The sequence below is a fragment of the Sceloporus undulatus genome, chromosome 1 (genome assembly GCF_019175285.1).
Source record: "Sceloporus undulatus isolate JIND9_A2432 ecotype Alabama chromosome 1, SceUnd_v1.1, whole genome shotgun sequence".
Lineage (NCBI taxonomy): Eukaryota > Metazoa > Chordata > Lepidosauria > Squamata > Phrynosomatidae > Sceloporus > Sceloporus undulatus.
The window spans coordinates 237,610,168-237,625,423 of NC_056522.1; the positions used below are offsets into that span (position 1 = coordinate 237,610,168).

At 40.4% G+C, this 15,256-nt stretch overlaps 1 protein-coding gene across 1 annotated transcript in view; it reads left to right on the forward strand.

Moving 5' to 3' along the window:
- The first annotated feature begins 1,090 nt into the window (after nucleotides 1-1,090).
- Nucleotides 1,091-15,256, forward strand: part of MUC13 (mucin 13, cell surface associated) — a 37,511-nt gene continuing 23,345 nt past the window's right edge. Inside the window, exons 1-4 of the mRNA XM_042442087.1 lie at nucleotides 1,091-1,157; nucleotides 10,613-10,834; nucleotides 11,397-11,525; nucleotides 14,330-14,455. Coding sequence (XP_042298021.1) covers nucleotides 1,103-1,157; nucleotides 10,613-10,834; nucleotides 11,397-11,525; nucleotides 14,330-14,455 — 532 coding nt within the window. The 5' untranslated portion in view covers nucleotides 1,091-1,102. The remainder of the gene's footprint in view (nucleotides 1,158-10,612; nucleotides 10,835-11,396; nucleotides 11,526-14,329; nucleotides 14,456-15,256) is intronic.

The window sequence follows — 15,256 nt, forward strand, 5'->3', positions numbered from 1 at the left end:
TTGAACTAGGTATTGTAGTTTTTGTGAGTCCAGTTTATCACGTAATCATGAAATTATTTCCAGATACATACTCTAATCCTGAGTCCTGTACCTACTCTACTGGACATATGGATTACTTGTACTTTAATCATAGAACCATAGAGCTGGAAAAGACCTCAAGGGTGATCCAGCCCCAAACCCTCTACCAAGCAGGAATTCACAATCAAAGCATACTCATCCAGACTCTGTTTAAAAACCAGCAAAGAAGGAGACTCCACCACACTCCAAAGTGAGTATTCCACTATTCCACTATTGAACAACTCCTAGTCAGGAAATTCTTCCTAATGTTAGATGGATTCACTTTTCCTGTCATTTGAATCCATTGCTCCATGTCCAAGGCCCTGTTCAGACATTGATTTTTTTTTTTAGCATGACCATCCAAATAATCTTACTAATACATTCTGGTTTTCTTAACTGACACTATTTTTTAAAAGGAACTGCATCTGTGCACATCTCTGTGCGTTCTGTTGTTTACATGTGTCAGCACTCTAATAAAGATGGAGTCAATGATGCTGATTTATTCAAAGCAGGTTCATGGCATGCAGAGTTTTATCCTGGTTTATTCTGAGTCTATTTGCATCAGTTATTCACACAGCTGACAATGTGAATATTTTAGGAAAACTCGGGGGGAAAATAAAACCGATTATCTTGGGTTAAGTGGGATTTTTTTGGCAGCCTCCCCCCTTCCAAAAACCTTTTCACTATCTGAATAACCCTCTAGTCTCTGGAGCAGATTATAAATGTATAATGGATTTCTGAGCACAGGGAGAAGATGTACCTCCATCGCTAAATTAGATTGGCAAATTCTACTAATAACACAGTATTCTGATGTTTAAAGCACCAGCTGGAGAACACACTTATGTTAAATTGAGGGGAATTGATTTGTGTGTCATCTCAAAGTTTAGGAAGGGACCAGCCATAAATTAACTGATATAATCCATTTGCTGTTCTGACGTAAATTAAAAGTTGAACTCTGTACTCATAATAATGATCTAAAGGACACTAATCTGAGGAGGAAAACATTTCCTTGTTGGATAAGGAGAGAGAGAGAGGAACTGCAGCAATGAAAGGCTGTGTTGTTCTCACCATAATCTGGTTAACCTTTTCTTCTGTGAAAAGTAAGTGGCAAAATCTTCTCTGAATAGTAATTTAATACCAGCTAATTAGGACAAACATCATATTTCTGTGTATGTTTCTTTCTCTTTTAAAGATTTTTTTTCCAGCTATACTTTCCATAATTTTACTAAATGCTGGAAAGTAATTATGGTGATTTCCAGTGAGGTGTATTTTCAGGCTTTTTAATGGTTAGTTTCATAGTCCTGTTTATGTGTACTTCAGGAATAATTTTTGGTGCGGCGGTGTGGCGGCACACATTATTAATTTTATCTAATGGAAGGGGGGGTCTGGACCCCAAGGACCCCCCCCCCCTTGCCTACGTCCCTGGTGTGGAGGTAGCAGGGAGAATCTGGGATAGTTTGAGGGCCAGGATATTCCAGGACCCAAAGTATCCTATCTAGTGTAAATGAGCCCCAGGGAGGTTAAAGTTTTGGAAGGTGATTAGCTTTACCTAACCTTTTCCTCAGGGAAACAATAATATTGTTGTGTCTCCCTGGTAGCTAAAAGCTGGGCTGGAGAGTTTTGGGAGAGCCTCAGCACACCTGTAGCTCAATTAGTGCGGACCCAGCAATTTGCAGAGAACTCTCAGCCTTCCTAGATAAGGCAAGCAGCAAACACTCTACAGCTGCTGGAAACAACATTGATCACCCACTCTATGGGAGATATGCAAGCTGGTTCACTTACTTTTCTTGAATCCAGATTACTCTTCTGCACATGGCCCCACATGTTTTCCAGTCTGATATCCTGGCTCTTAACCTTCAGGACTGCTTCTCAGTTCTCAAAGTGAATTATAACAAATATTTTTTAGTTTGGTTTGGTTTAATTTGGTTTATTGATGAAAGAAAGAACAAAAAAAAAATGTTTTGCAGATATAATTATGCCTCTGCTATATAGAATAGTATCCAAAGAGATCTTGTAGTACCTTTGAGTTAAAGCTGTTGTTGCATGCATCTGAGGAAGTAGACCAAGTATCCGAAAGCTCATGTTATATCTTTTGCTCAGTTAGTCTCAAAGGTGCTACAAGATCACTTTGCATACTGATTGGAATTCTACCCCCTTAGATTAAGTTTAGAATGACAGCAAGCACAGTGTAGAGAGCCAGCATGGTATTCTGATTGGAGTGTTGGACTGGGAAGACCTCAGCCATGGAAATCCACTGGATGACCTTGGACATGTCTTAGGGGGTGTTCCCACTTGGCAGATAAAACAGATTATATTGGCGCGATTCTGATTCGGATTATGTTCTGGGAATAATTCGAATTTTTCCCCATCATTTCCATTACAAAAAGGGGCAAATTACCTTGATTCATGTAGACCCTGTTTTCGTTCCCATTTATTTTAAATCACTTTATTTAAAGCAGATTAACTTGCTCCCCATTCCCATTTGTGTCCGCAAGCTGTCAATCAAGTGCCTAGGCTTCAGATGTCACAAGTCTTGGGGTGTTTTTTTTTGGGGGGGCAGCCAATGAAAATCGGCTGCATCTGAGGCTCTTCTGTTGTGTCTCCCCAGACTAGAAGGAGCCTCTATTCGTCCTCTTCTGTGTCTCCCCATATTAACTGCCATAACTCAGTGCTAGGGAATCCTGGGAATGGTAGTTTATTATGGCGCCAGCACTCTCTGGCAGAGGAGGATAAATGTCTCAGAAACACAACAGTTCCCATAATTCCTTAGTACTGAGTGAGGGAAGGTTAAGGGGTCTCAAACTGTATTATTTCTACATTGGATTTGGAACTACAGATAAGGTTTTTTTCATAAATTAAAAAAGTTGTTACTTTATAATTTACTTTAGAAACACACACACACACATATGTGTATATATATATATGTGCGTTCACACACACACACACACACACAAATACGTATGTGTGTATATACCTATATGTTTTTTGTGTGTGTGTGTGTATATATATATATATATGCGCATGTGTGTGTGTGTGAGTATTCATATATAAACATATGTGTGTATAAAGATGTCTATCTATCTATCTATCTATCTATCTATCTATCTATCTATCTATCTATCTATCTATCTATCTAGTGTGTGTGTTTGCCAAAGGAGGAGAAGGCAGTGGGGTTCAGTGGGTAGAGACTATGCATCCAAAGCTCAGGCTTGGCAAATCAGATCAAGGAGGAGAAGGCAGCGGGCTTCAGTGGGGAGAGACTCTTTGGGGAAGAGAGAAGAGAAGGCTCGATCCTCCCCACAGATCCCTGGGCGTCCAGGCTCTCCTGTGTCTTCCCATAGTTCCTCTGAAAGGAGCCTCCATTCCCTCAAATCCCTTTGCCTTCCCCCATTGCTCCCTGGGCTGTCTAGGGGGCGATCAAACAGGCATGTCCTGCAAAGCCCATCTGCTACTCAGGCAGAGGAGAAAAAAGAAAAAATAATATTTTAAAATGGTGTTCAATGGCTCTCCTCACACATTAGTCTAAGAATGAGAAGCAGAGGGGAGGTTGCAATCCACCGAGGTAAAGGCTATGCGAATAGAAAAAAATGGTGCTGGCAATGCAGAAAAAGAACAAAGAGGGTGACACCCCCAGGCCAGTCCCTTGAGCGCTGCTCCTCCCATCTCCAGGTTCCCGAATCAGACACCCTTGTTGTTCCCATTCGGATACCGCGAATTGGACCCCGGGAGCAAAAATAATTCACTTTAAAACCTGTTTTTTAAAACCGGTTTATAGGCATATAATTCGAATTATTTGAGATAATCCGATTCAGATTCAAATCTCTATGGGAACAATTCAGGGGCAATGCAGGTCGAATTCGGGCTTGAGTGGAAACGATACCCCCTAAATTCGCATCATGATCCGCTTTATAGGCAAATGGGAACACCCCCTTAGACTGAAAGCAAGGCAGCCCCAAATCTCCTCTGAATAGATCTTGCCAGGAAACTGCTTTGAGACAATTGACCTGAAGGCAAATAACAACAGGTTTAAGTATTGTTAAAATGGCTGGAAAGACTTGTGGAAAATATGCTGGTGAGACTTTTGAGGAAGTGGTGGCAGTGTGATGTTTTCTGATGAGAACAGTGTCCCAGAGGTGAAACTGCAACTTGCCAGGTTTTTTAATGCTAATTTTGCCACCATTTTCAAACAGGGCAACCTTGTTAATCTTACTGCTTTTTCCAGCAGAAAGACACCATTTATGTTATTTAAAGCAGTAATTATTTTCATCATCCTCCAAAATATTGGTAGGATAATTATAAAATGGGATATTGTACCAGATGAGTGCACAATCTCACCCTCAGATGGAGCTTGCATTGGGAAATCCATGAATTCCTTGAGAATCCATGGTTTATCATTATGTTTTGCAGTTGAAAGAAAAGATGTGTAACACACAGCTCAGTGAAAGTGTTTAAAAAGAAGAAAAAACCAACCCTGTAAAATGACAGTACAATGGAATGTAAATATAACTTTGCAGATACAGTACTACAAACATGTTAACAGGTTAATTAATTTCAGATTTAGGACTGAATAGTGTTTGCTGATCACATTTCTACATAGAGTAAAATATATTCATGGGGAATATTAAGTTGCTGTTAACCAGGTTAATGTCATGGCCAATTCTATAATTTCTTTTTCCAAACTTCATGCTATTCTCTGCTATGCAATGTTTTGGATGAACTAGAGAGTGTGTAGTTCTGACATATCATGTGCTATCCAAATATATTTTTGAGAACTGTGTAGGTTCCCCTTTTTGTAATAATGTAACAGGCATCAATAGATATACATTCAGAAAAATCAATGGGGTTGCAATTTTTTTTTAAAAATCAGCAAAATCTGGCATCAGAAAATGTAACAACCTGTATTTCAGATTTAGCATGCTTTCTTTTACCAATCAGAGAAGCAAACATAAACAATTTGCCCCACATTATAAAAAATGACATTAAACATGTTTTCTAGAATTCTTGTCAGGATTTTGAACCAATCTAGATGGCAAAACAGAAGAAAAGATGGTAGAAATGAATTCTATATCGCCTTGTTATGGGTACCAAACTCATTCAAAGGAAGATTATTTTAGCATCACTCCACTCAGGCTTACACCCAGGTTCATAATTAAAGGGAGATGTGAGGGATATTGACTGCACCGGGTGATGCCTTAAGGATGGTGACATCAGTGCTCCCTAAACATCTGTCTTTGGGCAGAAACGGGTTGTGGCATTTGCATACCTCCCGTTAAACTCTGGAGAAAGTGTAAGCGGGGTGAGGTTGAGTGGGAGAAGAAAGGAGAGGACTCCGTTTTTAAAAAAAATAATTTTAAAATTTAATTAAAATATTTTAAAATTTTCTTTAAAAATATCACATCTTACTTTAACCACATGAGACTGTGCACATGTACTGTAAATACATTTAGGTTGTGCATATGATATTGTAATTTAAAGGCATAATTTTAATTTTGCTAGTTATTTATGTCACAACCATTACCATTACATACAGTGATATATGGGAATTATGATTTATGAGTAACATTAGTACAAAAAAAACATTACTAAGGATTCTGTATGCTGTGGTATGGGAGGCGATCAATGGTGGATGACACCATGAGTTACTGCATCAGGTGACACCAACCCTAGTGACACCACTGCTCACAACCCTGAAAGTGACATAGTGGGCAGATGAAGCAAAATGTCTTGCTTGATCCACGTAACCAGGCACAGGACCAAGAGTAATGTTTAACTTTCTGTTTTTCAAGTGCTGTGGCATGTTGAAAATGCAGTAACTGAATTATCTGAGTCATTTCTATTGTTATACCTCTAATGCTCTATTCTTCAGGTAAAAGTGTAAGTCCAAGAACCAGTAGCAAATATGACAGAGTCATATTTATGGGTGAACATCTGAGGTTATCCAGCTGTACATAAGTATAGTCATAGTGTTGTGGTTATTGTGTGCCTTCATGTCATTTCTGACTTATGGCAATCCTGGCTGCATCTGCACTGCAGAAATAATGCTGCTTGGTATTGCTGGCTCATTGCTAAGGACTTCTGGGATTTGGAGTTCTGTGAGAAATTTAGCCTTCTCTGTTAGAGAGCCCTGTGGCCACAGCAAACTACAAATCCCAGGATTCCATAGGATGGAACCATGGCAGTTAAAGCTGTGTCATACTGCTTTATTTCTGCAGTGCAGATGCAGCCTTTAAATTAAGGCAAACCTTTAACAATTTTCTTGGCAGAATTTGTCCAGAGGGGGTATGCCATTGCTTCCCATGAGGCTGAGAGAGTGTGACTTGCCCAAGGTCACCATGCTTGCTTCCAAGTTTTACTGAGATAGAACTTAAATTTTCTTCTGAACTGTTGTTGTTGTTGTGTGCCTTCAAGTCATTTCCGACATACGTTGACCCTATATTGGGATTTTCTTGGAAAGATTTCTTTAGATGGAAAATGAAATCAGAAAGCTTTTACTGTTTTATTACTGTCAGTCTCTATACTACCTACTGCTTTATTGCTCATATAATACTACTACGTATTATTATCAGACAGGGTTGAGCCAAAATATAATTGGCTTTGGTTTTACTTTTGCATTTTTAAAATAAAAGCCATCTATTTTCATTGTTGTTCTGAACATTCCCTTGAAAAATGAGCATTGATTTTCCTCTCAAAATCCAGAGATTAGAAAGAATTTGGCAAAAGCCCCCAGGTTCCTAGAAAATTGTCATGACTCTGAGTTAAGTCTGGGCTAAAAGGTGTTGTGACTCATAGAAGGTAATGAACTTAGATAGGCAAACAAGCAAACAACTAAGATAACTTTAAATGAAAAAGTAGGCTGAATAACCAAAATAAGGAAATGTTCAAAGAAAAAAATAGGTTAGATTGAAAGCAGTTGTAATAATTCAAAGATGTATTCCCACTCCCTGTAGACTCCTCCTTTGAGCAGAAGGCATCTTCCACTCCTTTCAGTATTTCTTTCATAATAATAATAATAATAATAATAATAATAATTTTTATTTATACCCCGCCTTTCCATGGGTATGATCAAGGTGGCTTACAGAGGATGAAAACAGTAAAATACAGAGTTAAAAACATTACAGTATAAGGTTAAAAATATCACTACATGGGAATAAACAATACAAATTACATATATCAGGGGCAAGAAATGGAAAAGTCAAATTACAACAGTCCGAGGTCAGAAGGAAAAACAAGGGGCAGAGAAAAAAAAAATTATCTAAGGGGGGAATGCTAACTGAAATAAATGCGTTTTTAAGTTCTTTTTAAAAGAAACTAACGATGTGGAGGAGCGGAGCTCTACGGGGAGCCTGTTCTAGAGGGAGGGGGCGACGATGGCAAAAGCCCTCTGTGAGGTCCTCACAAAATGTGACTGAGGGACCTTTAACAGATTTGTCCCAGATGTTCTGAGTGTGCGGGGCGGATTATATGGGGAGAGGCGGTCCTCCAAGTACCCTGGGACCAGGCCATTTAGGGCTTTATAGGTCAAAACCAACACCTTGTATTGAGCTCGGAAGTGAATAGGCAGCCAGTGAAGGTCTTTTAAAATAGGTGTTATATGGTCCAACCTGGAGCTACCAGCGACCAACCTTGCTGCCATATTCTGCACCAATTGCAGCTTCCGGGTTTGGTACAAGGGTTGCCCCATGTAGAGCGTGTTGCAGAAATCCAATCGAGAGGTTACGAAAGCATGTACAACAGTTTCAAGGTTCCTACGGTCCAGGTAGGGACGCAGCTGGCGTATCAGGCGAAGCTGATAACAAGCACTCCTGAGATGTCAACTGGAGCGACGAGTCAAGGAGTACTCCCAAGCTGCGCACCGAGTCCTTCAAGGGGAGCGTGACCTCATTCAGGACTGGGTGACAGATCTCACCACCCGGAACTGGGGAACCATTACCGACTCCAAGCAGGCATATAGAGGAGAGATGCCATCCTTAGTTACTGCATCAGTCGGAGACACAGAGAAAACTATTTGGGTGTCATCAGCGTACTGATAACACCGCGCCCTGTGTCTCCGGATGATCTCTCCCAGCGGTTTCATGTAAATGTTGAAAAGCATAGGGGACAAGATCACTCCCTAAGGGACACCAGATGTAAGGGCCCTCTTATCAGAGCGACAGTCCCCCAGCTCCACCATCTGGAATCTGCCCGAGAGGTAGGACCGGAACCACTGCAGAGCAGTGCCCCGGATACCCAGCTCCCTCAGGCGCTCCAGAAGGATACCATGGTCGATGGTATTGAAAGCCGCTGAGATGTCCAAAAGCACTAACAGGGACATGCTTCCCCTGTCCATGCCCAGACGGAGATCATCAACTAAGGCAACCATGGCAGTCTCTACTCCATAGCCCGCCCAGAAGCCGGTTTGAAATGGGTCCAGAAAATCGGTGTCATCCAAGATCGATTGAAGCTGGAAAGCGACTGCTCTCTCGATCACTTTCCCCAGAAAAGGCAGCAGCGAGATAGGCCGATAATTGTTGTGGATCAGGGGGTCTAAGGAGGGCTTTTTAAGCAGGCGTTTGACCACTGCTAATTTTAATTTAGATGGAAACCGACCCTCTCTTAGAGATGTATTAATAATGAGATGCAAGAGTGTTAACACCACATCTCCCCCCTGAGCTGCCAGCCATGAGGGACAGGGATCAAGGAAGCAAGTCGTCCTCCTAACACTTCGAAGGATCTTGTCCACTTCCTCGGTACTAACAAACTCAAAATGATCCAGTATAACAGGGGCCACGGATGCTTCGGACGCCTCTCTTATAGGATCTGCGTAAATACTGGCATCGAGATCAGCCCTTATCTGAGAGATTTTATCCGCAAAGAAGTTGTTAAATTCGTCACAGCAGGCTTTTGAGGATTCCAAAATAGGGCTCAGGGAGGGGGGGAGTTGAGTTAACTCCCTCACAACCCTGAACAGCTTTGCTGGATGCGACTCTGCGGACGCAATACGTGCAGCAAAGAACGAATTCTTCACTGCATCCATTGCCACTCCGTAGGCTCTCAAATGAGAGCGCAGGAGTATCCTGTCGGCTAAGCGCTGATGTCTTCGCCAGTTACGCTCTAGTCGTTGCACAGCTCGCTTCCGTTCCCTGAGATCTTCAGTATACCAGGGCTGTTTATTGGAAGCAGGCCGGAAAGGACACTTGGGAGCGATACTGTGTATAGCCCTGGAAAGGTTAGTATCCCAGATGTTAGTCAGGGCATCAACAGAATCGCCGTCAGCACCAGCCGTATACCCCTCTAGGGCTTCTTGGAACCTTTTGGGTTCCATCAGCCTTTGAGGGTGGACCATCCTAATAGGTCCGCCACCCCCAGGGGGGCTTAAGGTAGAAGCCTTGATTCGAGCCTCAACCAAGAAATGATCCGTCCATGACAGGGGAGAGATATTAGAGATCTCTGCCCACGGAGCCTCCATGTCCGTACTGAAGATCACATCGAGGGTATTACCAGCGCAATGCGTCGGCCCTGAGACTAATTGAGACAGGCCCATGGCTGCCAAAGTAGTCATGAACTCCCGAGCTGCACCTGCTGGAATATCACTGGCCTCGAAAGGGATGTTGAGGTCCCCCAGGACAAAAAGCCTTGGGGACTCCAACACCAATTCCGAGACCAGTTGCGTCAGCTCGGCCAGGGAGTCTGTTAGCACACGGGGTGGCCGGTAGACCAACAGAATCCCCAGACTGTCTCTGGCCTTCAGGGTTAGGTAGATACACTCGATATAATCCATTTTCCAGACTGGGTTCCTGGTTAAGGAGAGGATGTTTTTATAGACCAAGGCAACACCACCTCCCTGCCCACCTAACCTGATCCGGTCCTTAACTGATAACCCAACTGGGAGGGCCTGGGCCCACACTGCCTCACTCTCAGGCCCAAGCCAGGTCTCAGTAATGCATGCCAGGTCGCAGTTTTTATCCTGCAAAAGATCATATATTATGTGGGTCTTGTTCTTTACAGACCTGGCGTTGCACAGGAGCAGAAACAGGGTTTGTGGTACGGCTGGGCTGACCCTCAGATCTCTTTGGTTAAGAGAGTGGAGAGGCGAATGACACCTATGATCCAGAGCTCTCTTCTGAACTGTTATTATTGTGTGCCTTCAAGTCATTTCTGACATATAACGACCTTATCACAGGATTTTCTTAGCAAAAATTGCTTAAATGAGATTGTCCTTTGTTTTTCTCTAAGGCTGAGAGAGTGTGACTTGACTAAGGCCACCAAGTGTGTTTCCATGCCTGAGTGCATGGCTCTATCTACTCTGAATACATTCCAATTTGGTCAATTTAGTCAAACCATGCAATATCAAAAACGTACTCTGAAAACCTATTACATTAGTCCAAACTGCAAATCAAAGCTACATTGTATAATAGTAACAGAGTGCATGATGCCTGTTTAATTTTCCAGGTTTGAACACATGCTTATGGTGTTAATTTGAAGACTGTAATTGCTAATTGTTTTATAATAACAATTACAAGCATATAATAAAAATTACACTGTAGATCTCTTCACTTACATTTATTATTATCCCTAGGGACAAGCAGTACTTCTCTGCCTCCAGTCACAGCTTCTGACTCTGCATTTACACCAAGTGAAGACACTTCTGAAGGAACTACATCATATCCAGGAGGAACCCTTCCAAGTCCACAAGGAACTCTTGACTCTTCACCATCACTTCCTAATGGAGGTCCTAGCTCTTCCTCTCTACCTCCTGTAAAAACCTCTGGCTCTCCATCTCCAGAGACAACTACATCAGGTAACTGCTAGACAACTCATAGTAAGGAATAGGCAGTGGGACTTCTGTGCAATTGTGCAAAAAAGAATGTTGGATTAGATAAATCCTCAGTCCAATCTCCAGATTTTTGTCTGTCACACAAAATAAAAACAACTCCCTCCTTTATTACTTACTCCAGGGACAAGCAATACATCTCTGCTTCTAGTCAAAACTTCTTACTCTACACCTACAACTCCTGAAAAAACTTCTGAAGGAGCTATATTCTCCCATCCTAGTTTCCTTTCCCCATATACGAATACGATTTTGATTGTGATTTATGTCCCTGTCCACCAATTTTCCTTAATTTTAAGCTATTGCATTTTATTGTTTTTTAAATTGTGATTTTTAATATTGTAGTTGGAATGAGGGGTTGGGAAGGGATTAATTTTGAATTTTATTGTATTCCTAATTGTATTTTTTACTGTTGTAACCCACCCGGATTCTTTGTGATTGGGCAGGCTATAAATAAACCTATTATTATTGTTGTTGTTGTTATTATTATTATTATTATTATTATTATTATTATTATTATTATTATATCCAGGAGGAACCTCTCTGACTCCAGAAGGAACTCTTGACTCCTCACCTTCACCTCCTGAAGGAGGTCCTACCTCTTCACCTCTACCTCCGGAAGAAACTTCTGGCTCTCCATCTCTAGAAGCAACTACACCAGGTAATGATGTAGACAGTGCATAGTAAGGAAATGGCAGTGGGACATGACAGAGGTGTGTAAAAGTACGGTGTGTGATCTGGATTCTCCAGTCAAGCTCTCACAACTGTCATAGTACTTGAGGGCACAGTTGGGAGGAGGACAACTTTTCCCATCCATTATCATTCAGTCATGAAGACAAACACAGTGTGTTTTTAGAAGTCCTCTCCAGATTTTCAGTTTAACTTATGTAAGTGGAAATCCCTCTCCTTCATAATCATTGCTATATGTGGTGTTAGCCACTACATTAGGGAGTGTCCACACTGCACAAAAAAGCAGTTTGATACTACTTTAGCTGCCATGACTCTGTTCTATAGAATCCCAGGATTTGTAGTATGGTGAGGCACCAGAGCTTCCTGACATTCCTGGCCTGAATACCTCATGAAACTATAAATCCCACAGGATTCCACAGGATCAAGCTATGAGAGTTAAAGTAGTATCAAACTGATTTATTTCTGCAGTGTGGATATATTCTTAGACAATTTTAAAAGGGGTTAGACCAATTCATAGAAAATAATATTATCAATAGCTATAATCACTGGGCAATATATTACTTCCAGTATCAGAGGCCAATAATTGTGCTTATATTACCTACAATATCATTCCAGTATCTATTGGCTAAGTCTAGGGTAGGCAAAAACATGGAGGTCAGCAGCCAATCCTCCTCCAACCCCTCCATAGGCCACATCCTCCCTGATGACACCCCAAAATACCTTTTTTAAAGGCTGCTTCCCAGTCCAAACGGCAACCGAAAATGACATAATGTCACTTCCAGTTGCCATTTGGCCAAGACAATGATGAAGAATGGCCAACTGGAAAATGCTTCTAAGCCACAGCAATTTATTTTTTATTTTCCCAGTATAGTCAAATCTACTTCACTCTAGATTTATTTACTACTGGAAATTTTTTGACTGAACTGAAGTATTATTTTGGATTTATTTAACTTCTGTTTCTACTCTCATTCCACACAAAACAATGTAAGATTTAATATTAGAATACATACAGATGGATAATTACAACTATTTCATAAGTCTGATATATATGAATATGTCTATATGTGCATTGGGTTAAGTTGATTTTCATTATTAAATGCATTATGAAACGGTAAAAATATAGAAAATTTCACAAGACAAGTATAAGGTAACCATTAATAAGAAACAAAATATAGGAAGGGGAAATTTAAATGTAAAGAAATAACCAATACTGAGGTGGAAGGAAGTCAAAAACGATTTACTGATTTGTAGAAGGTTACAACAGAGGAACTGAAAGATGTATGATATAAATGTTGTATTATTAGAGTTGGTTGTCTAATATTTATAAATGTTTATGTATTTTGAGGGGGAAGTTATATTGTTGTATGCTATCTTCTGCCCTCTTCGCTTTTAATAAAAAGATTTACAACAAAGAAATATTACTAAACTCAGAAAATAAACACAATTAATACATCAAGGAAAAGGGGGAAAATATATAATACCCTATTAAGTAATGGGAAGGTGCCTAAAGCATTTCCTAACATCCCTGCTCTTCCACTACATGAGTTTAATGGCAAGAGCTGTGGAGATACAAGATACAGCATATTACACAAAATAATACACACACACACACACACACGAGTAAAATATTTATACCTACCAAACTTGAAGTGTATAGGCTCTCCTGATGAAAAACAAGGAGTGGAAAGTATATAGTGAGGTGGTCATTTCTATTGATTGCAATAAGTATTTGGAGTGCTGGGAACAAAGAAAGATGGTAAAGAGATCCAAAACATATCTGTAAACTGGGAGAACAGACTGGGTAAATGAAAAAGCAGTAAAAACAAAGGTAAAATGATGTATATTGGGGCAGGAAAAAAAATCCTAGCTTCACATATATGAATGGAATCCAAACTGATAGCAACTGACCAAGGTATCAAAGGGTCATGGCTGGTATCTCTTTGAAAGTGTCCACCAGTGTGTGGTTTCTGCAAAAAACAAAAAGCAAACTCCATATTGGGCATAATTAGAAAAGAAATCAGAAACCATATGGCCAATATCACAATGCTCTTATACAAATCTATGATGGAACCACAACTGAAATACTGTGTACAGTTTTGGCCACTGAACTTTAAAAGGAGATTGTAGAGCTAGAAGAACGCATGGAAACGTGTAACTAAAATGATCAAATGACTGAACTAATGGATTGCAACATTTAGGGCTGTTTAGCATAGAAAAATGGAAAGTAAATGGAGATGAAGTAAAGATGAATAAAATTACGGATCTCTCATGTTGCTAGCACATAGGCTCATCCAGTGAATCTGTATGGTAGGAGATTCAGGACAGAAAAAAGTACAGCTTATATATGTGTGTGCATATGGAATTAACAAGATGTAATGATGTTTCCTAATTTGGGTGGCTTTTGAAAGGGGATTGGATAAATTCATGGAGGATGGATGTATCAGTAGCTACAATTCAGAATGGCTATATTTCTCAACTCAAGTATTAGAAGCAACAACAACAAGTTTATTGATTAGTCTATTAGAAGCAATATCCCTCTGTGTATCAGTTGCTGGAGAGTGCATGATGGAGGATGCACTTTCATGCTTTGCCAGTGGGTTTCCATAGACAACTGATAGGCCACTGTGCAAAAAGAATGATGGATTAGATCAATCCTCAATCCAATCTCCAGATTGTTGTCTGTGACACAAAATAAAAACAACTCCCTGCTCTATTACCTAGGGACAAGCAATATATCTCTGCCTCCAGTCAACACTTCTTATTCTGCACCTACAGCTCCTGAAAAAACTTCTGAAAGAGCTACATCCTCATATCCAGGAGGAACCTCTTTGACTCCTACTTCTTCACCTCTACCTCCGGGAGAAACCTCTCGCTCTCCATCTCCAGAAACAACTACATCAGGTAATGATGTAGACAATGCATAGTAAGGGTGTGGGAGTGGGACATGACAGAGGTGTGTAAAAGTATGGTCTGGAGAAAGTACAGTATATTTTCTGGATTTTCCAGTCAGGCCCTCACAGCAGTTATCATGGTGCTTGAGGGCACAGTTGGGAGGAGGGCCAATTCTCCCGTCCATTATCATTCAATCATGAAGACTCTTACAAAGCACAATGCATTTTTAGAAATGTTCTCCATGTGTTCGGTATAGCTTACATCCATGTAAGTGTGCACAGGATGACTGCAAGTGGTCTTGATTATTACAGGAGGGCTCAGCTACAATCACTGTCTGGATCTGTTGATATTCTGATCTGCAGGTGCTGAGAGGGAAAAGGAAAGCGAAGATTTGTATTACCAATACCATTTTCTAAAAACATCTTTATTCTAGATGCCAAAATATGTCTTTATATTCCTTTCTGAAACTTAACTTCCTTTAATCTTCTCCCTACGCCATTATTTTAGGAAGCAGACTTGAAACCACGACAGCTTCTACATCAGATAGAAAGGATTTAGTTATTTAAATAGTTTACCATTCTTCCCCCAATAAATAAGCCATAGTGGTTTAGAAAACAGAAGATGAGTTTTGCATTTATTTAAGTTCCTTGTATACATAAATAAGAAGAACTGTTATCATCTAAAGACTTAGAACAATGGGATAAACATCTAGAGAAATAAATCACAGGACTTTTAATGGGTGAGGGGGTAGTACCTCTTGTACTAGAAAACAGAAGCATTATTATGAATTTTATTTTTAATAAGTTTAGT